The sequence below is a fragment of the Notechis scutatus genome, chromosome 6 (assembly GCF_049901735.1).
Source record: "Notechis scutatus isolate UNSWTSFEM ecotype Mainland chromosome 6, rNotScu1.2, whole genome shotgun sequence".
NCBI classification, from domain to species: Eukaryota; Metazoa; Chordata; class Lepidosauria; order Squamata; family Elapidae; genus Notechis; species Notechis scutatus.
In genome coordinates, this window is record NC_142014.1 from 5,029,292 (window position 1) to 5,055,161 (window position 25,870).

Genomic DNA, 25,870 nt, shown 5'->3' on the forward strand with positions numbered 1-25,870 from the left:
ATTTTGGCTCGGGGGCCGCATTGACTTTTAAAATTTGACAGATGGGCCGGGTCAGCACAAGATTTTTTGGGAATCGCCCCCCACCCTTCCCCCTTCTCCTCCTTCCCCTCCCCTCGGAGGCCCCTGAGTCAGGAATTGCTACGCTGGCGCGGCTCACGCGGCTCCAGTCCCGTTGCCTCGGGAAGGGAAAGGCAAAAAGGAAGAGCCGCGGAAGTGCTTTGCAACGGGAGCAGCGGCACCGGAGGCTCAGGCTCAGCGGCTCCTGGTTTTGCCTTTTCCTTCCCAAGGCAACGCGACTGGAGCCGCACGGGAGCTGCGCCGCGCGGTAGCAACTCCTCACAGCCCCAGCCAGACACCTGAGCGGAGCCCGGGCGAAACTGCCTGTTGCTGCTGCCGGAGCACCGCCGGTCGCCTCCTCCAAGCAGCTCGCCCGCCCGCCGGGCTTCCCTCTGCCGCGCGGCTTGGGGCCAGGCGCAGCGCCCGCGAGTTAAAAGGAAGCCGAAAGTTGCTGGGAAGTTGCTCAGGTGCTGGGAGCAGGCTTTAAAGTGCCGCCCGAGCAAAGTTTAAGCAGCCCGCCCACCCGCTGGCGGAACCCTTCCCGCTCCTCGGCGGGAAGACGCTTCCAGCCTGCAAACTTTGCCTTTGCAAAGTTTAAGCCTGAAGCCCCGGAAAAAAGGGGATCGGCGGGGACTCACCTTCGGAGAGGTCGCACTCGAAGGTGATTTGAACTCCCAGCCGAGGCCTTTGCAAATTTCTTTTCTTTCCTACCCTAGATCACTCCGCACTGTTTTGCAGCTTTGGGGGCCACGCGGCATAGGGCAATACGCCACACCCAGCGATTTTTTTTCAGGGGCGGGCCGATTGGACAGACCAATGGCAGTGATTTTTTTTCAGGGGCGGGCCGCATTGGACAGACCAACGGGCCGGATGTGGCCCCGGGCCGTAGTTTGCCCACCCCTGCCTTAAGGGGACAGCTCACAATTCCTAAGTAACTATCCAACTCCCATAGACTGGCTGGGACAGTACAGGTATTATTTAAAGAAAAGAAAGATAGCGGCCTGAGATTATGTGTGGATTTATAGGGGCATCAACGCTGTATGCATAAAAAATATGTACCCCCTCCCCCTAATGAAGGACTTGCTAAATCACCTGTCCAAGGTCAAAATCTTTACCAAGCTAGATCTGAGAGAAGCCTACTACTGAGTCCACATAAAGGAGGGAGACGAGTGGAAAATGTCCTTCAATTGCCCTCTGGGTAGTTTTCAGTTCTGAGTTATGCCTTTCGAATTCCAAGCCCCCCCACCGTATTTATGCAACTAATCAATGAAGTGTTACATACACATTTGTACAAAGGGGTCCTTGGGTACTTGAGTGACATTCTTGTATTCAGCGAGACCATTGAAGAACATGTCAAATTAGTCAGGCAAGTACTGAAAAAACTTTTCGCTGCCAAATTATACTCAAAGCTGTCAAAATGCGAATTCCATAGAGAGTCTTTGGACTACCTGGACTACCGAGTATCAAATCAGGGGATTGAAATGGACCCTGGAAAGGTGACAGCGGTGCTAGACTGGCAGCCACCAAAAACATGCAAACAACTTCAAAGCTTCCTGGGTTTTGCAAATTTTTATAGACAATTCATCCCCTCGTTTGCCGAGGTCACCCTCCCTTTAACAGAGTTACTGAAAACTGGGCCTTCCCTGACCAAACCAAAACCTAATCAACCTCTCACTTGGACAATGAATTGTCAGACATCTTTTTAAACATTAAAATGCCTTTTTTCAGCAGAGCCTATCCTCCAACATCCAGATCCGACCAAACCTTTTGTAGTCCAAGCTGATGCCAATGATGTGGCTGTTGCAGCGATTGACTTTATTGTGGAATTACTAGAGAGCGGAGAGAGTGATTCGGGCTGTTATCAATTTATTCTCCAAGCAAGCCCACTTTACGGCATGTAATGGACTACCTTCAGCTAAAAAACTGGTGAAACTGTTAGTGAAGCATATTTATCGGCTCCATGGAATGCCTCGTAATCTGGAGGGCGGAGCTTGAGCGGCAGTGGAAAGATGGTTTTCTTGGGGCTCCGAGAAAGCCGCCAATACCCCCACAGCTAGACGGTCCCAGGGGACCGAACGGTCCTGGTGAGATGGTGAGTGAAAGGAGCACATCCTGTTGATCCCAGGGATATCGTAAAGTCCCTGGTAGATCCAGGAGAGCTCCTATCATGAGCTGCTAAGAAGCTGTGCCAGCCCCGGAACGGAAGAAGAAAGAAAGAAAGAAAACAATGTGTCGGTTTGGGTGAGAAACTTTTATTTCAAAAAATAAAGAGGAGTATACCAGATAAAAGAATTATCAAAGAAAGGGAAGACAGGAAAGCTAAGAATAGCGGTGAATGGCAAGAACTGTCAATCTTATTTGGATTTTTTTTTAATTCTGTGGGGGGGAAAAGGATTGTTCTGACTGGTTTCTTTGTTTAAATAACTGGACTGGACTGAGCTTAAAAACAAGAAATTGAATCCTTTCTGCTTTTTTAGCTTAAACATACGAAGTATTTTTCCTTCTTTTTTTTCCTTTGTGACTTTCCCTTTTTACTTTTTACTTTCACTGGTTAGAGTATAGAGATACAGCGTTACTAAGGAACAATTATAAGGAAAGCTAAGCAACACTGCCATCTGGAGGTCACATGAAAAATCTTCTTCTTAAGAATAGCAAGCAATTATTTTGACTACTGAGAAGTAGAGAAAGATAAGAAGTCAGCGCTGAAGACAGGTGCTGCCTTTAAAGTTGAATAAGATTAAGAGAAAGAAAGAACAGTGTGACCTTGAACAAGATATTGGCATTTGACTCTGGCTTTCTGGACTTACTGAATGTTACACTGGGACTTTGTTTTATTTAGCTACAGTGGATTTATAAATTATAGCTGGCACCTTTCTTTCTTTTGTGCTTTGTCTTTATTTTGTTTTAGACCACCCTATTTTTGCTGTAGTACATTTTGGATTTATTTTATTTTTTCTCCTCCCCCCTCTACTGGCTTATGTTATTTTTTTGGTCCAGTTTTTTTAATATGGATTAATTTTGGATTGGTTTTTTTAAAATCTTTTTTTATATTTCTCTTTTTTTACTTTTTCTTCTTCCCATTATTGATTGATTGACTAGTAAGTGGATTATCCTTGGATTTGTGGTTTTTCCCCCCTCTCTCTTGGCATTCCTTCCCCCCCCTTTTTTTTTCTATTTTACGTAGAAGTGGATGGATTTGCATTGCTATTTTCTTTTCCCCTCTTATTTTTTGGGGGAATTTCTCCTCTGATCTCCTTATTGGGCTTTTTGAATCTTACAGTTATCTTTTTTGCTACTGGACTTCATCAATTCCATCATTGTTTCTTTTTTTTTGTCTTCTTTTTCTCTTTTTTTCTTCTTCTTTTTGATCCCCCTTTTTATTGGATAAAATTGGATTAAGGTAGAGAAGAATTTGAATATTGGTTTTTATCTTCCCTTGGGTTTTTGCAAATGGATTATAATTTGATTTGACATGAGTAAGAGAATACCTACAGGATCATCAATTCCTACTTCCTCATCGCTGAGCCCAGCTGGTCAATGATCTATTACTATGATGTTATGACAGGAGAAGGAAAAAGAAAAAGAAAAGGAGACTTCCATGCAAGAAATTAAGTCTATGTTACAAGTAATACAAGACCAAGGGAAGCGTGCAGAGATAGAATGGAGAAGTTAGAGGAAAGGATGGAGAAGATGGAAGGAAATATACAACAGGTATTAACGGTATATGGAGAAAAAATACAGAAGATGGAAGAAAGACATGATAAAGCAGACAAGAAAGTTGGAGATATAGATAATAGACTGACAAGGTTCGAAAGGGAAAGATTCAATATTTTGGGGAATGGAAAATGCTGATTTCTATCTAAGATTTCAAAATATTGAGGAAGAAAAGGGAGAAAACCTTAAAGAAATTATGACAGAAATACTAGCGGAACCCTTGGAGATGACCGAGGAAAAGGTGATGTGATGGATGGAATTGATGAAATATATAGCGAGTATTTACCAGATATGCAATGAGAAACAAATTACCCAGAGAAGTACATGTGAGATTTACCAAGAAAACAATAAGAACTGAGATACTGCAGAAGGCAAGAGACAATCTATTGAAGTACAAAGGAAAAAACATTATAGCTTTGAAACAATACCAAGAAAAGTGAGAGATTTAAGAAGAGAATATCAATTCTTGACAAAGATGTTAATAAAAAAAGAAATTAACTATAGATAGTTGATTCTGAAAGGTTTGACATTTATTTGGCGAGAACAAAGACACAGAATTGATTCTGAGGAGAATGCAGAATTATTCTATAATGAATACTTTGGAGGAACAGAAGACGAGAGAGCAAGAGAAGAGGAACTTAAAATGCAAGCAGAAATTGCAAAGGAAGTAGAGAAGGAACAAAGGGAGGAGAGGAGACAGGAGGAGGGAGCAGTTGGTGGCCAAATGATAATTACAGAACCAAGGGAACAGAGAACAACAAGAGCAATAAATCCTAACTATAAAGTATAAATAATAATGGAAGAGGAAAAGAAACTGATTTCGATAAATATAAATGGATTACATTCAGCTATTAAAAGGAAAAAGATATTCCACAAACTAGGAAAGTTAAATATGGATATAATTTCCTTACAAGAAGTGCATATCAAAAGACAACACGCACATTTGTTGAATTGCTCTAGAATTGGGACATCATTGGCACAACAAAATAAAAGAGGAGTCATCTTATATATTAGAAATACAATTAAAGCCAAGCAAATCTACGCAGATGAAGAAGGAAGAATGTTGATGGTTAAAATAACAGATAATAACTCAAAAGTACTTTTAATCACAATCTATGCTCCCAATAACCAGCAAGACCAATTCTATAAAAATCTACATAATAAAATAATTGAACTGGATTATGATAAGATATGCATTCTAGGAGATTTCAATGCAATTGTAAATACTGAACTGGACTATAAAACACAAACAAACAAGAACAGGAAAATATTACCTAAATCTTTTTTTAAGATGGTGGAGGAGCTGAGTATTAAAGATATTTGGAGAGAATTGAATAGCAAAAATAGACAATTTACATTTTACTCAAATAGACATTTATCATGGTCAAGAATAGACATGATTTGGATGTCAACAGATTTAATACCTAATATTCAAGAAGCAAATATTGATACAAACATTTGGGCTGACCACAACTGAATAAGGATTAAATGGAAAGGACAGAAGAAAAGATCAAGATGGACTTTGAATAATTCAATTTTGAAAGAAAAAGAATTTATTAAACATCTGGAAAAAGAGTTGGCTTTCTTCCTTAAAGAAAACAAACCAGGAGAAATCTCATTACAAAATGTATGGGACACTATGAAAGCATATACCAGAGGGATAATTATAACCTATACAAGAAGAAAGAACATTAAAAAGAGACAAACACAACAATCTTTAGAACAAGAGTATAAAAAAACTAGAGAAGGAGTTACAAAAATATCCACAACATAAAAATACTAAAAACCAAATGGATATAATTAAACACAAAATTGGACTAATGGAAAAAGAAGAGCTAAACAGAACTATTTTGAAAATGCAAATAAACCAGGGAGATGGTTAGCATACAAATTAAAGAAAGAAAAAGAATCAAAGAGAATACCACAACTAATGGATGAAAATGACATGTTATGTTATGAAAATGAAGAGAAAAAAAATAGTACAGAAATTTTATGAGAAACTATATGATCAAGGGACAATATCAGAAAATAAAGTACAGCAATATCTACAAGAGGCAGAACTACCAAAAATACCCGAGGAAGTAAAGACCATGTTAGATGAAAAAATAACAATGATGGAGTTGATTGAAGCAATAAATAGACAAAATACTGGAAAAGCTCCTGGCCTGGATGGGCTACCAGCTGAATTTTATAAGACAATTCGGGAAACAATTTCTACTACAATGTTGGAACTACTGAATGAAGTTTTGACAATAAATAAATACCTGATTCATGGACAGAAGCATATGTTACACTTATACCAAAAGAAGATACCGACCCACAACTACAGACCAATATCCCTGCTAAATGCTGATTATAAAATATTTGCTTCAATAATGGCAGAAAGATTAAAAAGATATTTAAACTATTTTATACATTCAGATCAAAATGGATTTCTGCCCAAGAACAAACAAAAAACAATATGAGGATAATATTGAACACTTTGGAATATTATGAAACCCACTCAGAAAAACAAATGACATTAGTGTTTTTAGATGCACAGAAAGCATTTGATAATGTGAATTGGCAGTTTATGTTGATGCAATTGGAGGAGGTGGGTTTTGGAGACAGGTATACGAATGCATTAAAAGTGATATATAAAAAGCAAACAGCAAGAGTAATGATAAATGGAGAACTGACAGAAAACTTCAATATTTTAAAAAGAACTAGACAAGGCTGTCCGTTATCCCCACTATTATTTGTATTGACATTGGAAGTCTTGAATAGAAATATTAGAAAAAATGGAGAAATAAAGGGAATTAAAATAAAAAAATGAAGAGTATATATTGCAAGCATTTGCAGATGATTTGGTTTTTATATTGGAAGAACCATTGGAAACAGGCCCAAAGTTGATCAGAGAAATAGAGGAGTTTGGCAAAGTAGCAGGACTGAAAATAAACAAAGAAAAAAATTTTTTGGTGAAAAATATGACAGAAAAACAAAAGAAAAGACTAATGAACAAATTAAATATTTAAATTACAAAAAAAGTGAAATACTTAGGGATACAAATGACAGCTAGATGTGGAACACTTAAAGAAAATAACTATGACAGATTATTACAACAGACTGTGATAGATCTAGAAAAATGGAAAAATCTACAACTATCTTTAATAGGTAGAATAGTGACAATTAAAATGAACATACTGCCAAAAATATTGTATCTATTTCAATCGATTCCAATAAGACTGAAAAAAATATTTTGAAGATTTAAATAAAATGATGATGAAATTTATTTGGCGGGGGTGGGGGGGAAAGGCAAGAATCAAGATAAAATTACTACAGGAAGCAAGGTTGAGAGGGGGTTTTGGATTACCCAACTGGGAATTATACTATCAGGCAACAATATTGATGTGGGTGAAGGAATGGATTGAAAAATGCCAGGTTACTAACATTAGAAAGACATGATTTACAATTGGGTTTTGCATGCATTTCTATGGTATAAAGAAAGTAAGGCACATGGATATTTTAGGAGACATTATATTAGAGATGCTTTATTAACAGTATGGAAAAAGATAAGAGTATCATTATTTGAAAATACCAGTTTGGTTATCAACTTTAGAAGCCTTTTCATATCCACAGCTATTTAAAAAGGAACACATAATTAGATATGATGAAATTTTAAACGAAAAGGGTAAACTCAAAACAAAGCAAGAATTTGATTTACAAGGGATAAATATAAATTGGTACTCGTACTTGCAAATACATACAAGGTATGAAAAAGACATTAAGATGACTGGGTTTTTTAAGGAATTGACTGAATTAGATAAAATCCTAACAGGCACTGATGAGAAGTTGATTAAAAAACTATATGGTTATCTATTAGGAGTGAAGTTAGAGGATGAACAAGTAAAAGAAACAATGATTGCATGGGGGAAAATTTTTGGATATGGAATAGATCTTGATAAATGGCAGATATTATGGTCTAGAAATTATAAATTAACTATGTCAATTGCCCATAAAGAGAATTTGTATAAAATGTTTTACAGGTGGCATTTATCCCCAATGAGAATTGCTAAGATGTTTGAAGATGTCGGCGAAGTGTTGGAAATGCCAGCAGTTACCAGGATCATATTACCACATGTGGTGGACATGCACAGAGACTAAAAAGTATTGGGCTAAAATACACATGTGGCTGCAGAAGATGATAAAACAACCTATAGACTTAAAATCAGAGACCTTTTTATTGGGAATTTTGCCTGAGGGTTATAACAAAGAAATAACGTATTTGATTATTAATATTTTAACAGCAGCTAGGATTGTATTTGTACAAAATTGGAGAAATGAAAAAATTCCGACAGAAGAGGAAATAATTAAGAAAATAATGGAATGTGCAGAAATGAGTAGATTAACAATGGTGATTAGAGAACAAGAAGAAAAAGACTATTATAAAATTTGGAATCTATTTTATGAATGGTTGGATAGAAGAGTAAAGAATTGAATTATATTATAGTATAATATATTGTTACTGATAAATAGAAGAGTTAGATAGAATAAGAAAATGAACTTGAAATATATTATTGAAAGTTAAAGACTTAAAAGTTAAGGATAATAGAATAAGTGACAAATGTGATATAAAATATTGATAAGAACAATTATAAATATATACAGGTTAAATATGTATGATATTATTTTGTGCAGGAAGAAATATGTACTCAACTGACACACTGTGGAACAGAAAGAAGGTTTTATGTTTGTTTTTGTTGTTGTGATAAAAATAAAAAAAACTTCTATTTAAAAAAAAAAGGAATGCCTCGTAATCTCAGATCAAGGCATACAGTTTACTGCTAAATTCTGGAGGGAGTTTTTAAAGTCCATTGGGTTGTCCCAAGGGCTTTCCTCGGCATTCCATCTGGCTAGTAATGGGGCCTCTGAGAGAGCGAATGCTATGGTAGAACAGTGTATTAGATGTTATGTAAATTATCAAAAGGAGAACTGGGTGGATCTGTTGCCATTTGCAGAACTAGCTTACAATAATGCATTCTACAGCAACACTGGTTTGACTCCTTTCCAAATCACTACTGGCATGGATTTTGTCCCTATGCCAGAATTGCCTATAGAACCCCCAACATCCATGTCCTTAATGGATTGGATGGAATCATTAAAAAAAAAAGGTTGGGAGGATACAAAAAATGCTCTAGCAGAATACAAGAAACAGGCAGATAAACACAGATCTCTCCAACCACCTTTTAAAATGGGGGGGCAAAGTGTTTTTGTCAACTAAACATTTTAAGTTGAAGCTTCCTAGTAAAAAGTTGGGACCAAAATTCCTAGGTCCCTTCCTTATATTGAAAGTAATCAATCCAGTGACTGTCCAACTTAGCCTCCCTTGGCTATTAGGGAAAATACACCCAGTATTCCATAGTACCTTGTTGAAGCCTGTTATTGGGTCCAATCTATGACCTGTACTGGCAGCTCCCTCCAAACCTCTGGTAATACAGGGCGAAACTGTCAGAGTATATTCATGAACTGGAATAGAGCTGGTAACAAGGTCAGCCAATGAATAGGCATAGCAACTAAGTCAGCCAAAGAGAACAGTTTGGTAACTGAAACTAGAAGTAGCCTAGGTGTGGCTCTATATTAAGCTCTGCAGCTCTGAAGCTATGTTAAGTTCTGAGTCTGTCTATTGAAATGAAACTGCTTCCCTCCTCTGCTTTGTATAATGCTTGCCTGATGAACTAAAGTGAAACTGATGTCTGTTTCTGAGCTGCTGAAGTTGCTGCTGAAGCTCTGAACCTGTAACATATCTGTTTCTGTTTGAGTTTGCTCCGTGTTGAAGAAATCTACAACTGGTATTGTAAAAAAATTACTTGTGTTTATAAAGAAGTTAAATGAAGCCTCAGTCATCTGTGTTTACTTTTCTGGTGTTGAATTTACATTGCAAAACTCTGAATAGAAACACATTATGAGATAAAGAAAATCCTCGACTCTAGATTACACTGAGGACAATTATAATATTTAGTGCTATGGAAAGGCTACCCTTTGTCAGAAGCTACTTGAGTGAAAAGTTGGGATATACATGCAGATAGATTGATTAAACAATTTCATGAAAAATTCTCTGACAAGCCAAAGGGTCCCTTTGGAGGGGGGAGAAGGGGTTAAGGGGACAATGCGATAACCCCTTGTTGTGTTTTGTTTATTGTATTTTTCAGGATGTGAGTTTTTCAAGGGGGGGACACCTGTCACCTTTGGAAGCCATATTGATACCGGACGCTTCCACACTGCCCCATTCTTGAGCCTGGGAAAAAGGGAGGGGGGAGTTTCTTGGAGTGTATGTGGTTAGACATAATAGCATTCTTCTTCTAAGTCAAGGTCATGTTTTTCTGCATCTGGGTGAGGGGAAGTCTCAAGTTGGGACGAATTGGGGCATGTGATGCGATGATGGGTGCAGGGGATGGATTTGTAGTTTTTACTCATATCCAACAAACCTCATATATTGGCTCATATCCAACAAACCTAAGCTTCCTGGCTTTTTTCTGTCCTTTTCTCCTGGTGCCTTTAGGAATATGTACTCAGGCATAACTGCCAAATGTCCTGAAATGAGCTAAGGAGGGTTTCCTTCCATGCAACATGAAATATGGCATTTCCTACCCTGTTTCTCCAACAATACGGCCTCCCCCAATAGGAAGTCCCAGCATGTTTTATAGGCATGAAATGAAATTAAGCCCCTCCCCCCAAATTAAGGCCTATATTAAAACATGCGAAATGGGGGGGAATGGTGGGGGGGCTTGCCGTTAGGAAGTACTCTTGTTGCACACCCGGATATGGTGCTGCCTGCGTTGACCCCGATACAAAGTGCCCCACCAACGCCGAGGTCAACATCCAAGCCGTCGCCACCCACCCGCCCGAAGATGCAAGGGGGGGAATTAAGTCACCCCCGAAAAGACAACCTAGCTATTTTTTCGGGGCTCAAAAATAAATAAGACCTGGCCTTATTATATGAGAAACACGGTATATTGCCACACTACATATTCTATTAATGATATAATTTGCTGTCCTCATGGCTTCCCCCCAGGTATGCTTTACTCATGCATCAGCAAGCAATTCATCCTTCATGGTCTGTATCACACCATTTCTCCTTTCAGCCACTCCATTTTCTGACGGCAAGTATGGATTGGTTTTTCTATGTCTTATGCCTAGACTGCTTAACCACCTTTGGAACTTCTCAGACATAAACACTGATCCCCTATCCGTTTGTAGCTGGCATACTTTACACCCATATCATCGCTCTTGTGTGTTACCCATTGCCTGAATTGTTGCAATACTTCAGTTTTGGTTTTCAGCAAATAACAATACCCATATCTACTGTAGTCATTGACTATGACTAAGGCATACCTAGCTCCTCCTAAAGAGGGTGCCATAGGGCCAAACAAATCAGCATGAACTTATTGTAATACTCTGTTGTTCTTGCATTTTTCTTACTTACAGGATACACCTTGGATTTGGACTTCTTACAAACAGCACAATCCAAATATACATGACATTTCTTTAACTTCAGTCCCTCAGCTAGGTCTGGCATTTTCCGCAGTACATCAAAATTTGCATGCCCCAATCTCCTATTTAAGAGATGTACACAATTGTCATGTGTGGGAACATTCATAAGTACACGTGCACAACTATCTTCCTGACTTCCCAGAACATACAGGCCATCCTTCTTACGTATTTGACCATTTTTTCTAATGGTGTACTGTCCCCCTGCAAATAGTATTCCATAACCCTGCCTGTCTAACTTGGATATACTTAACAGATTATGTTCTAATGCAGGTACATAAAACACATTGTAAAAGATTTCACCTATTTCTGGTACATAAACATTACCTTTCCCTTTTACAGCAGCTCTTTGTCCATTGGCCCGACTAACCCACATTTGCTTTGCTGTTTGCAAACCAGAAAATGCTTGTGGATTGTTAGCAATATGCTGGCTCACCCCACTGTCTAATAACCACGTATTCCTGGTGTGTTCAGTCATTGATGCTGCCACGGAAAACGACGCTGGAGAACTGCTCCACATGAACTGAGTAGTCCTGTACCCTTGTCTCACTGCTCCTCTGTTCCTCCTTTCAGGGCAGAGTCTCTAGAAATGCTCAGTAGAAGCACACCTGTAGCATCTCTTCACAAAGTTCACTGTCTCAGCTACTCTGCCACCATCCTGGACCTTTATAGATGTTGGTCTGTGCTGAACGCTCTCTCCTCCCTTTCCTGGTCTCCTCTCCAGACGTTTCTGCTCCTCCTCTAACAATCGACCAGTTAAATACACCATGATTAAATCCTGTTCTTGCATAGACTCTAGACTGGTCACAAGAATATCCCATGAACTGTCCAAGGAACTGAGCACCACCTTGTGCACCTCAGTAAATATCATTCCTCTTTCTTCCAACTCAAGGAATGTCCTTCTCATATTCTGCAGATGTGCGGACATACTCTCCCCTGGTTTCACCTGTGCCTAATACAGTCTCTTAATCAGCAACACTTTGCTGTCTGCAGTTTCTCTCATGCATACAGTGTGCAATGCCTCCCAACACTCTTTCGCAGACTGGAGACCCCTCATGTGTATCAGCTGACTGTCCTCTAAAGCCAGAATTGTGCTGGCTAATGCCTTTTCATTTTTCCTCTGGTCCCCATCATCCAGGACTGCTGGTGGATTGGTAACAATCGTCCACAACTCCTCCTTCCGCAGATACATCTCCATCTTCACATTCCAGGAGAGATAGTTTGACTCATTCAGCCGAAACACCAATAAACCTCCTCCCATTACGCTGATGTAGGCCATGCTGCATGGTTTCTTTCACAAGCCACAAAGCACGATTAAACCACTTACTCTGGTGCAAGCTCCTACTGGGTTTTTCTCTCTCTAGGCTCTCCAGTCATTCTGATCCCCTCTTTATACTGGACCCATAACCTGTCAGAGCATTTGCAGCATGACTACCATTATGAGACAACCCAGGAGCAAAACACAGCACCCAGAGACTTAGACATTTAACAGTGGTTTATAAAGAACAGTTATATATAGGCATCTACGTGGTAGGTAAAATACCTTACAAGCAATCTTTCTTCTTCTTAACTCTACACGGAGAAATCTGTAATGAATACTGGATACAAAGAGAGAGGACATACCCTCTAATGGCTGCCTTTATATAAACACCTCTTAAAGGGGTAGAACCCATCCCTAGTCTTAAAGGGAAATACCCATGCTATGCTGATTCATTCTTATTGCATCATCCTATATTGCATCAGCTTCACTGCTGGTTGGCTCTTAAATCCCAAGACCTTAACAAAGGATCAGTGTACATCAGTGTCACCATAGTGGCACCATAGAGGGCAGATGTAATTATATATTAGGATAAATGGGCATATATGTTATTTATATAAATTTTTAATGTTTGGGGCAAAAATACTGCTGCTGTTCCTATCCTCTAGAACATTTTGCCCTGATGTGAGGTTGTTCCCAACCCTTCTATCTTTTTGTAAAGGTTTGAAGACATGGCTGTGCCAGTTGGCTTGGGGCTCCAATGGGGGATCAATGCAATGGAGGTGGTTGATTGAGTAATAACAGATCCCACCTCCCCCCCGCACTCTGCCCCCACCATCCCTATGTGTTTTTTGTTTTAATGATTGTTTTTAACTTTTTATGTTTTTTATGTAACTGTAAGTCAACCAGAGTTACCCTTATGGTAAAAACATTATTAAATTTGGTGAGTTTTCAAGAAATCATTCAATTCAGCATGAGAAAAAAGCAAAAGCAGCACGGCTTCTGCCATAACAAGCAGTAATGACTTAATCGAAGTGAGAAAAAAAATGTATGAGTCTATTTTTTATTGTTTCTAAAGTTTTTCTTTAGAAACTTTAGAAAACAACCAGTGTTCTCCCAAACCTTGAGAACAGGGTGGTTCCAATGATTTGCTTTGTTTCCGTGTGGTGTGGTCTGCTTTGCTTTTGTTATGGTATTTTTGCTCTTCTGGTCATTTGTATTCTTTGTGTTATAGGTTTTTTAAAAGACTGCAAATCACCCTGAGTCATTTAGTCAGGTAGCCTGTACTTTAAATTTAAAAAAATAATAATAATAAAGAAAATAAGTAATACGTTACATTACTTGCTCTACCAGGATAAAAACTACAATCCAAGAGATGATGTCAGAGACATATGATTGAAAAGTGGTTTATTTTCATCATTCTTTTTCTAGAGCACCACTTAGGAAAATCAATAAAAGTAGATGCCACCTGCAGAAGAGGACTGTTTTTTTTTTATAGAATTGCAGAAAGAAAATGACCTTTAACATTCTTTTTTTTTTTAATATTTTGACCATTTTTCTTTTAGTATATGTAGCTTACTATCTTCTTAAATCATGTTCTCTGTTAACAAGCCCTGCATTCATTCTGTTTTCCCAGATTTGAGGCAAATATAGAATTATAAATTATTATTGGTGAAGAGCAGAGACTTTTTTAGTTGTCATGTCTCACATCTACTCAGCTCAGATTGATACGTCGTTCAAAATGATGGCAAGTATTTAATTTATAAAGCAAAGCATATATTTTTCCATGCAAAAGGCCTGTTTTAATTTATTGAATAAAATTACTTAGGTAAGTAAGACATTATATACGGGAGTCTCTGTGGTTAAACTGGGAGAAGATTAAAAGACAATGTTATTTGAAAATTCCAGTCTGGCTATCGACTATTGAAGCATTTTCTTATCCTATAATATATAAAAAGGAACAAACAGTTAGATATGGTGAAATATTTGAATGAAAAGTGTGAACTTAAATCTATACAAAAATTAGAGGAACAAGGTATAAAGATGAATTGGTTTTCATATGCACAAATACATTCAAGGTATGATAAAGACTCTAAAACAGAAGGTTTTTATGATAAACTGACTGACTTAGATAAGATTTTGACAGGTACTGATGAAAAGGTGATTAAAAATTGTATGGATACTTATTAGAAATTAAACTAGAAGAAGAACAAGTTAAAGAAACTATGATTGCTTGGGGGAAGAATTTTGGATATGGGATTGATCTAGAGAAATGGCAAAAATTGTGGTCTCAAAATTATAAAATGACAATGTCAACAGCATATAAAGAAAATTTGTATAAGATGTTTTACAGGTGGCATTCCCCCCCCGACAAGAATAGCAAGAATGTTCAAGAATAAATCTGAAAAATGTTAGAAATGTCATCAGACACCTGGCTCATATTACCACATGTGGTGGACTTGTGCGGATGCTAAAAAATATTGGACTAAAATCCACATGTGGTTGGAAAAAATGACAAAAAAGCATATAGATTTGAAACCAGAGATATTTTTATTGGGAATTTTACCTGAAATATATAGTAAAGAACTGAAATACCTGATTGTAAATGTATTAACAGCGGCTAGGATTGTATTCGCTAAAAATTGGATAAATGGGAAAATACCATCACAGGAGGAAATCATTAAGAAAATATTGGAATGTGCTGAAATGAGTAGATTGACATTTGAAATCAGAGAACAAGATGATAAACAATTTTATAAAATTTGGGATCTATTCTATCAATGGTTAGATAATAAAACATAGTAATGAATTATGTAGATTCTGAGAAAATAATAAATATATAAAGATGTATTCTTTTCTTATTATATCTACAAAATGATTCTAGGATAGATTTGAGATGATAATATGAACTGTCATAAAATAAATTAATTAAAATATGATTATTTCATAAAACATGAATGAATAAAAATATAGTCAAATAATTGATTAATAATGATATTAATGTATTTAATACTTGATTGAAAATACAGGAATATATACAATGTAATTGTAATTGAAGACTACGAAATGGAAACACAAAACAATTTGTAAACCAACTGGCACACTGTATGTATATATATGGAAGATGGCTTGATGTTTTTATGTTTTTCTTGTTTATGTTTTTTTTAAAAACCAATAATTTTTTTTAAAAAAATTACTTAGGTAAGTAACCTAGTTGTCTGATATCAAACAATTCATATAGCTTTAGTTTTTTCCTTTGTTTTTAAAATTGTTTATTGTTAAAACTATTTTGTTTTAACTGCTGTTTTATTACATGTAAATTACTTCAAGAATTATTGGAGCTCACACGCAGTAATTATATTATGTTCACAGTTTAAATTGCAAAACTTTGTCCATTGAATATACTATTGCCTGTTAAATTGAAAGCAAGATTAGTCATTTTTAAAGTTTTTTTTAAGATATAAAATCATTCACTGAATTAGCCAATCTTACCATGAAAACAGAAGACCTCAACTTACCTCGTATGTGAACTGTGATTCCATGTATCGTATCACGAACTTTTAAGTATTGGAACAGAAAAAAAAACAACATTATTTTTACAATGTTTTCAGTGAGTTCCCCCAACCCATGAACAGCTACTACTAAGTTAAAAATGTCAATAACTGCTACTATAAGACATACCAAAGATTATTACTTTACAGAGCAATCACTTTAATATTATTTTATTGCCAGGGGGGAATGCACCAAATAGTACTTGATCTGGGTTGTACCAGACATTTGAAACAAATCTGGGATTCAGTGAAAAGAGAAAAACAAAAAGCAAATAATTGCATGCTCTGTCTCTGTCTTGTCTCTGTCTCTGTCTCTCTCTTTCTGTCTCTCTGTCTCTCTGTCTCTGTCTCTGTCTCTCTCTCTCTCACACACACACACACATACAGACAGACAACAGTTGATATATTAACTTTAATATCCTGCATATTAAACAGTAACTTTAATCAGAATAGATGTTACAGTAGTGTATTTTACCCAATTGTTTACTGATAAAGGAAATTTAATCAAAATTTACTCTTGATTTGACAGCAATAGGACAGTAGTGACATGATTAATAATGCACATTCAACTCTGCTAGTTTGGCACATCTTAAATACTACTTCCTGTATCAAAAGATATTTATCCATATTTTGAGTATTTATAATTCATTTGAGTGTTTCTTCCTTAAACTTGAAAGATCTAGTTGAGCGAAAGTTAAATGTTTCAGGTAAAAAAATCTAAAATGTATTTAGTGTTTTTTTAACTAAAGTCAGTAGGCATCAAAAATATTTAATACTGACTAAATCACACCTTTGAGAAGATGGAATGTTGATTCTTCCTTGCTACACATAATCAAACACAAACATACACACACACACACACACACCTTTCTAAAAGTTGTATTTAAATGCCAAAGTTTCCATGGACATTAGAGGCAAAGATTCAGCTGTAAATGCCTCAAATACATGCTTCAAAAAAATATGAAATATCCCTAAGCAGATATCTTATTTGGTGGTTTGTTGTTTCTTAGGTTGTTTTTTGATGTTGGCTAATTTCATGTTGGGGTCAGAATGTTACAAATTCTTAAAGTCTGGTTTCACAGGACAAGTTTCTTAATAATAGTTGAATAATTGATTGGATATTTCTCTGACCTATAAATCATGGCTTGCAAACATAAAATATACAAAGCCAAAATCAATAACTATATTATGGCCTAGCTTGATGCATGATCAGCATTGTCATTTATAACACTTAACGCTACAAGCAAAAATGTGTCAAAGTTTGAATCTCAGATGCCTTGGAAATCTATGTGTGTTCCTATGCCTGTTTTCAAATTGCCATAAACAAGGTGGGGGGGAATCTGAAGGAGCAGTACGGCAGTAAAACCAGAAGTGCATTCCACCATTATCTTAAAAAGATTGTAGCTAGGCGACTGCGTCTTCTGGCGCAAAAATCCTTTATTGGAGAACGTGATTGATGACATCCAGCCCGTGAACATGCTTCATTGGAGAATCTGATTTATGATACACCCAGGGGGAGAGGGGAAACAGGGTCACAGGTGACTGTGAATTATGTATGCCAGTGTTGGCTTCATTTAAGTTAATGCCAGGGCATGTTGCTCCTAATAAATATTTTGAGTATTTTTGAAGCTTGGCTCGAGGCTCATGATTTAAATAGGGCTATCGCTAGAACCCTGACACTATGCTTGCATCAATCTACAGAACAGCAAAGGTGGATATTTGTAAGTGCTACATTACTCACCATTACTTCCAATAGCAGTTGAGTATTTCAGGCCTATTTTTAATAAAAGAAGAGTAAAGGGTTTTTTAAAATAAGCAATTGCATTTTGTTTATAAAAATAAAAGCAGTCTCCTGACTATTTTAAAAACTTGCTAGGAATAGTTCAGGAGATGGAACAAAAAGGAAACAAGAGGAAGAGGAAGGCTTCTTAAGTGACTTGTTTTTAAAAATCAAGTCAATTAAAACTTTTAAATAGATAAACAATTAATGAAAATTATAAAACTGCTGGTTAAGGCTTGAGACTTAATAATTCATGAATTCCAATATGCGATGTAGTATCCAAGTTCATATTTTGTTCCTGCAAATTCTATCTGGAGAACAAAATGCTGAGCATGTTCAACTAAAACCAAATAAACCTATCTAGTGGGAGAAAGGATATATCATATAAGGATAGATTACAAATAATTAATGTGTTAAGAATTTTATTCTTAAGTACCATGTTTCCCTGAAAATAAGACTGGTCTTATTTTTTATTTTTTTTAGCTCTAAAATAAGCACTAGAGCTTGTTTTCGGGGTATGTCATAATTTTTTTTTTTTTGCCCTACCCTTCAGGGCAGCCACTGTGTAAGAGAAGCCGAAAACAGTGCTTCAGCTCTGGCACTCGCTGAGCATGCTTGAGACGAACAAACAGGCGTAGTTGGAGCCACAGCTGCAGCTTCTTCCTGCTTTAGTTTTGCCCTCAGTTGGGAGCGGATTGGTTCGTGGTGAAATGGTGGGTGAATTAAATTGCGAGGTATTCCTAAAGCCTCAGTAGGAGGGGAAGATTGCTTGGGTAGTAGGCTGAGAAAGTGGTGTTAATATGCGAGGTGTTGGTATAGGTTGAGCTTGGTATTTCACCTTCCTGCCTTTTGCAAACTTTTGGCTATACAAAAGAAAAGCAGATGCAGCAGAGACCCTGGCTTGTTTCTCTCCCTCAAACTCCACCAGAAATTGATCTTCGTGAGGTTTGCTGCACTGGTGCAACCGCTCACAGCAGGACACTGCAAGACTTGTTGTGCCATTGTCAGCTTTTCAAGATCCATTTCTGGTGGTGTTTGGGAGAGGGAAACAAGCCAGGGTCTCTGTTACAACTGTTTTCCTTTTGTGCAGCATTCATTTTGGAATTGTGTGTGTCCCTGCTTGTCTTGCAGTTTATTTATCACCTTTTTCTCTTTTTCTTTTTTCAGTTTATATGCCAGCCATCTTCCTGATTTATTTGTATTCTCAAAAAAAAAAAAAAAAAAGGATTTGCCCTTTTGATTTGTTGGGCTATTTCTTCTGAGACAATTAAGTTCAACTTGTGTTTAATTGTCTCCATTTTCTTTTAAGTGCTTTTTTAATGGGTCTCTTTGGAGTTCTTTTAACATCATACCCTATTGCTTTTTCTCTTTATTGTTTTTACCCATATAGGTTATAGCTAATCCTCTGAAGGATGCTTTAGCATTCTGGAGTGAAGTATCTTCTCTTTTATTTTCTTTAAAGAAAAAATCCATTTCCTTTGCTGCAGGTTCTGTAAATTATTTCTCTTTTAATATGGATTGGTTCAATGTCCACCTAAAATTCTTCTTTACTCTTCTCCAAGTCAATTTTACTGGGTTATGATCAGCCCAAATGCTAGGTTCTATCTCCATCTCAAGTATGTTGGTTCTATATATCACATCAATTCTAGACCATAATTTCTATCTGTTCAAGTAGAATGTGTACTGAGTCTTTTTCAGATTTATTTCTCTCGAAATATCCTGTATACAAATTTCTTCCATCATTTTGAAAAACGTCTTAGGTAATCTCTTTCTTTCTTTCCCCCCTATTTTAGTGCTTTTATAATATAGTTTTCCATTCACAATTGCACTGAAGTCTCCTATGAGACAAATATTTTGATATTCTATTTCCAATATTTTCTTGTGTAATGCTTGGTAAAAAAATATTGCTTGTTGTTTGGTGCATATATCGCTATTATCAACGTCTTTTTTTGATCATTGTTTCTACCATCAAGATTCTTCCTTTTTTGTCTGAGTAGACCTGTTTTGAGTCCATTGATTCTTTAATATATAAGTCTAGTCCTCTTTTTTTTTAGTGCTGATGTAAAATATAGTTTCCCAATTTTTGGACAATCTAGAACTTTATTTGTGTTTCTTGCAGGCAAATTATTTGTTTCCAATTTTTGAAATTGTGCAAAGATCATCACGAGGCTTGTTGCACTGGTGCAGCCACTCACGGCAGGATGCCGCAAGGCTTGTTGCACTATTGTGCATGTGAGTGGCTGCACCGGCATGACAAGCCTCATGCAGAACCATTTCTGGCAGAGTTTGGGGGAGAGAAGCAAGCCAGGGTCTCTGTTGTATCTGCTTTCTTTGTATGCAGCCAAAAGTTTGCAAAAGATAGGAAGGTGAAATGTCAAGCTTGACTCATATCAGCATCTCACCTATTAACTCCTCTTTCTCTGCCTACTACCCAAGTGACCCTCCCCTCCTGCTGAGGCTTTAGGAATACCTCACAAGCAAATCCACCACCATTTTGCCACGAATAGAGCTCCCCCAAAAAGGAGGCTTAGCAGGAAAATCCCCCCTCCCATTTTCCTGCTGATTGTCCTTTCCTTGGGATAAAATGTGGAGGGAGCATTTTTTGGATGTGTGTCTTTGCAGGTCTGGCGGGCGGATGAGCAGAGGTGGGGAGTATCTGGTTTAGGTAAGTACGGTGGGGCAGGCAGGCAGAAGTGCAGGCTCTCGTTGGGCAGCTTCATTCATCACAGTTCAATGTTGCTTAAGATGCGGGAGAGGGAGAAAGATCAGAAGTGGGCAGGGTGAGGAACACTCTTTCAGAAAGTGGTCTGTGTGGGGGGGGGATTTTTCTGACAATCTTCCTTTCCTTGGGGAGTCCTGCTCAGAGGCACATCCCAAAAATGCTCCCTTTGTGGCTTCAGAGCCTCCAGCCTTGCAATTCTGAAGAGGAAAGGCAGAAATTTGCTCTGAAGCTGTGGCAACGGGAGACCTCCATAGGTAACATTTCTGAAATGTTAACTTTTAACACCGTACTCACTGAAAAATCTCACCCACCCATCATTGTTTGATTTGGTTTGAGATGTGGGAGAGGGAGAAAGAATGGGCAGGGTGAGGAAAACTCTTTCAGAAAGTGATTTGTGGGGGCAAGTTTCCTGCCAATCTTCCTTTCCTTGGGGAGCTCTGCACAGATGCACATCCCAAAAATGCTCCCTCTGTGGCTTCAGAGCCTCCAACCTTGCAATCATGTACAGGGAAGGCAGAGGTTTGCTCAGAAGCTGTGGCAGAGCATTGTACTAGCTCCAGCGAGAGGTGTGCAGACTGGGGGCTTTGCAGCCGGGGAAGACAGGGTTTTGGAGTGAAAGGGGTGATTCCCCCTCCCTCCTGTGGGCCACCACGTAGCTTGCACAGGGCAGTGTGGCTGCTAGCAAAGGAGGCCCTGGCAAGCTAGCTGTGGGGGAGGTGCTCTGGAGGTCGTAGATCTGGGCTGAGTTACCCAATGCCAGGCAGGATCAGCCCAGCAAGGTTGCTGAGCAGTGCAGCCAGGAGGGTAAAGAACCTCCATGAGGCCAGCAGAAGCAGGTGCAGCAGACCCAGAAGCCGGGCAGAGGCAGGGGAGCCAATTCCAATGTGCCACATTGCCCTCTGTCTCATTGTAGTAGCAGCCTGAGTAAGTCCCAAGCTCCAGGCCTGGTGGAATGCAAACCATGGTTGCGGCCTGCTCTAGAGCCACAAGGTGAGCTGCAGAAGGGAGCAGCTCTTGGCTGCGAGGTTGCCTGGTGCCATGGGCAGAGACAGGGCTGACAAGAGTGCACCAGGAGCACCTCCAGGCACTGGAGAGACAGAACCAGAGGCAGCTCCCAGGCCTCGCTGGCTCAGCTGATCCATGGGACCATGAATAAGAGGCCAAGCCTCCATGAGGTGTCCAGGGAAAGGAAGGGCTGCCTTCTGTGCTGGCTTCTCCCATCCCCTTCACTAGGGCTTATTTTGGGGGTAGATGTTATATTAGGTGCAGGCATGAAAATCGGGCTAGGGCTTGTTTTTGGGGTAGGTCATATTTTCAGGGAAACACAGTATATTCAACTAATTAAACCTTCAAGGCTGAATTCATTCTCTTTCTCTAACTTTATCTGAACAATTCCGTAAGGGAGATTAAGCTGAATGCTGTTGAATCTAATGGATTCATTCATGTGATAATATTCAAAACATAGTGATACAGGATTATAGCCTTTCTTTTTCATTATTTGCGCATTTACTTGAAAGTAGATCACAAGGATGATTCCAGCCATGTTAAAACAAGTTAAAATAATAGCTATTATTGGTAAAATTTAGAATGCATCTTACCTGCCAGATAAAAAAATAAAAAAAATGCAACAAAATAATTGGTTGAAGCTCTCAACTTCATGATAACAGGAATGTTGATTTTCAAGAAGGTCTGAACTTCAAATAAAGGAATCCAGCTGTATATAAAGACAAAAAGAGAGAAATAAATGATTTTGTTTCTGAGCATCTCCTGGCACTATCTCAAAATCTGTGGCATAGCTGATTTAGTATCCATAAAACAGGATAGATGCCATACTGTTTATGAATTAAGATCTGAGTGACATATACTTATATAGTATTATTTACAAGTTAAGATAATCAGAAAACTGTCAATATTAACGGTTAATATTATTTTAGGTATAAATTTCAAATTCCAGAGATTAAGAATGAACTCCACATTAGTTTTAATATTGGATTTTTGATAACACTGAAATTCAGAAAGAAATTTGTAATTAGGTATTGAAGGAACATATTATATTGTGTGATTTGTATATGGATTTATAATATTAGATTTTTACAACAAGAGTACAGACGGAAAAGCAGACTGTAGTGGGTGGGGGGAAATGAGTCTTCAAAATGTAACTAAAACTAGAAAGAAAATATCTTCCACACTGTCATCTGCAGCATCCAGCACATCAAACCAAAGATCAATAGATACAATGTTACAACAGGAAAAATGAATAATTATCAAAAACAAATACAATTGGCATTGCAGTCCATTCAAGAAACTATTACCTCGCAGAAAGAGGAAGCAAGGAAAAAATCACAATGAGGTGAAAGGAGACGTGGGAGAGATGAAGGAACAGATCCAAAATATGGATGAGAGAATGGGAAATTTTCAGCAAATAACAACAAAACATGAACAGAAAATTCAGAAAATAGAAGATAAAACAGAAGAAACTGAGAAAAAAATGGAGATGAATCGAATTGTAAATTCTGTTGGTGGAAGGCTTCCTTGAAGCCTGAATCATCTGTATCACCCTTCTTGAAAAGTTGTCCCTCATCAGGAGCCACCTCTCAAGTACCAGGCAGTCAGTTGGAGCCACTGAGGCTCTGGATAGACTAAGACCCCCTGGCTGAGAGACATCCTGTCTCGAGGGATTCTCCAAGGCTGGGAGACAGAGAGACTGATGAGGTCTGCAAACCATGGCCATCTGGGTCAATGGGGTGCAATCAGCAAGAGCTCTGCCTGCTCCACAAGAAGCTTCCGGATTACTCTGGATATGATGGGGAGAGGAGGGAAGGCATACAACAGACCCCTGGGCAAAGGACAGCGAAGGGTGTTGACTCCGTCTGCTCCTGGACTTGGAAACCTCGTGAAGTATCTGGGCAGTTGTGAGTTTGTCAGGGTTGCAAATAAGTCCAGGACTGGATGGCCAAACCTCTGGCACAATTTCCTGGAAGATGTCCGAGTGTAGTCGCCACTCAGAGTGGTCCACCGTGCTCCGGCTGAGAAAGTCTGCCTGCATGTTTGCTAACCCTGAGATGTGTTCCACCTTGATGGAACTCAGGTGAGTCTCTGCCCAGAGAAATAGGTGGTCCGCCTTGCACATGAGAGACCTTGAATGGGTGCCCCCCTGGCAGTTGATATGTGCTTTTGCAGCCACATTGTCTGTCAAGATCAATAGGTGTTGTCCCTCTACCGTGGCTTCAAAGTGATGAAGGGCGAGGTGGATGGCTCGGAGCTCCAGCCAGTTGATATTGTTCTTCAGGTCTGTCTGAGACCACTGTTCTTGAGCCAGCTGCTATTGGAGATGGCCCCCCATCCAAAGAGGCTGGCATCTGAGGTCAAGGTCAGATGGGTGGGCTCCTTGAATAGTGTCCCATGGCTATTGCTGGGGACACCCACCACCTGAGGGACCTGAGCGTCTCTAATGGAACCCTGACCTTGACACTGGAATTGCTGCTCCCTCTCCTCTGGAATGGTAAGAGGAACCATTGCAGAGTTCTTAGGTGCGATCGGGCCCATGGGACAATGGCTATGCATGAGACCATCTTTTCCAGGAGTTGAGATAGAACTGCCAATTGAACCAAGCGTTCCATCCCGATTTGAGTGACCAAGGACTTGATACCGTCCTGTCGCTCCTGAGAAAGATAGACCTCATACAGCCTGATGTCTATCACTGCTCCTAAATGGAGCAGTCAAGTGGTAGGTATCAGATGACTTTTCTGAAAATTTATGTAAATACGCCTCCGTCAAATCCAAGTAAGATAGATTGCAGGGTGTTCATTTTAAAATTGCGATATACCAAGAAATGGTTAAAGCATTTCAAGTCTAAAATTGCTCTCCAAACCCCCCCGAACTCTTCGGAACAACAAAAAGATGTGAGTAGAAACCTCGCCCTCGTTGGTTGGTAGCTACTGGTTGAATGGCTCATATTTCCAGTAGATGTTGGATAGCTGTTTCCATAAGATTCTGTTTAACTGGATCTCTGGAAAGAGGGCATGACATGAAGAAGTCTGGGGGGGTGGGGTGGATTGGAACTCTAGAGCTAGGCCAAATCTGATCGTGTCTCTGACCCAGGAAACAGACATTGAAGAATCCCATTGGTCCGCAAATAATTTAAGGTGTCCGCCAATGGGAGCCGAGTCAATGGAGTTATTTTGGGTGCCAGAATGACCTCTTTCCTGCCCCTCGAAAGGGTCTCTTGGATTGGCCACCCCTTCTGTTTCTGTCTCCAAAGTCGGACCTCTCTGACTGTTGTCCTGGTCTGAATGTTGAGGATCTCTGATATCTAGCTGAATATGGTCCTTGATAGAAGGGACAAAAGAACCCCCTCCAAAAGGACTGAGTGCTTCTAGAACCTGACTTCCGAAAAAGAGAAGGGAGTATCTTCTTTTTGCTTCTGGTCTCAATGAGCAGCAGATCAAGAGCAGAGCCAAAAAATCTGTCTCCCGCAATGGGAGATGAGGCAAGCTTGCACTTATGCTTAATGTCAGCTTGCCAATGTTTAACCATAGCAAGCATCGCACTGTAACATGGGATGTAATGGCCTTAGATGAAAACTTAACCGCATGGAATGTTGCGTCAGCAGAGAATTCTGCAGCTGCGATAAGTTTGGCAATGTCCTGATGCGCTCTAATGTTGGAATTAGGAATGTGCTCCCTTAGGTGATGGAGCCATCTAAAAGAGGATCGAGTAAAGAAGAATGCGGACGTGGCTGCTCTTATGGCCCATGCATCAGACTGATGGGCCCTGCCAACTCGGCCCGCTTTTCCTCTGGCTTTAATGCCTCCAGCGCTTCACTGGGAATGGAGGACGAGGACACTAATCCCACTATTGGTTCGTCTACCTCAGGAGTATTCAACAATTTAGAGAAATCAGGGGCCAAATTGAAATATTTTCTATCATATCCAGTGGGGGCAGGATACACTGCTGCAGACGCCCACTGCTTCTGCACCAAGTCCGAAAACATGTTAGGAACTGGAATCACATTTGCCTCGACTACCGGTTGGTTGAAAATTAGATCCTCTGACTCCTCTTGTGAAGGAGTTGGTGTGGTAGAAGGAGCTGACTTTTCCAGGCGCGCTGTGTTTTTGGCCTTGAACAGTGATTTAAACAATTGTGGGTGGAATAAGCCTGTAAATGCAGGTTGATCGGGAACAAGGCCCTCATCCTCAGACATACCCCTTTCTAAGGGGTCCGCCTCTGACAGGGCCTGGTCACTGTCATGTACAGACCCT

At 39.1% G+C, this 25,870-nt stretch overlaps 1 protein-coding gene across 4 annotated transcripts in view; it reads right to left on the reverse strand.

The window, feature by feature from the left end:
- The window catches only part of CNTN1 (contactin 1), a 290,436-nt gene that overhangs the window by 164,875 nt on the left and 99,691 nt on the right, over positions 1-25,870 (reverse strand). For all 4 annotated transcript variants that reach the window (XM_087969240.1, XM_087969238.1, XM_087969237.1 and 1 more), the window contains exons 2-4: positions 22,208-22,323; positions 17,849-17,881; positions 16,075-16,113 (exon numbers count right to left, since the gene is read on the reverse strand). In XM_087969240.1, the coding sequence (XP_087825366.1) occupies positions 16,075-16,113; positions 17,849-17,881; positions 22,208-22,268 (133 nt within the window). In that variant the 5' untranslated portion in view covers positions 22,269-22,323. The remainder of the gene's footprint in view (positions 1-16,074; positions 16,114-17,848; positions 17,882-22,207; positions 22,324-25,870) is intronic.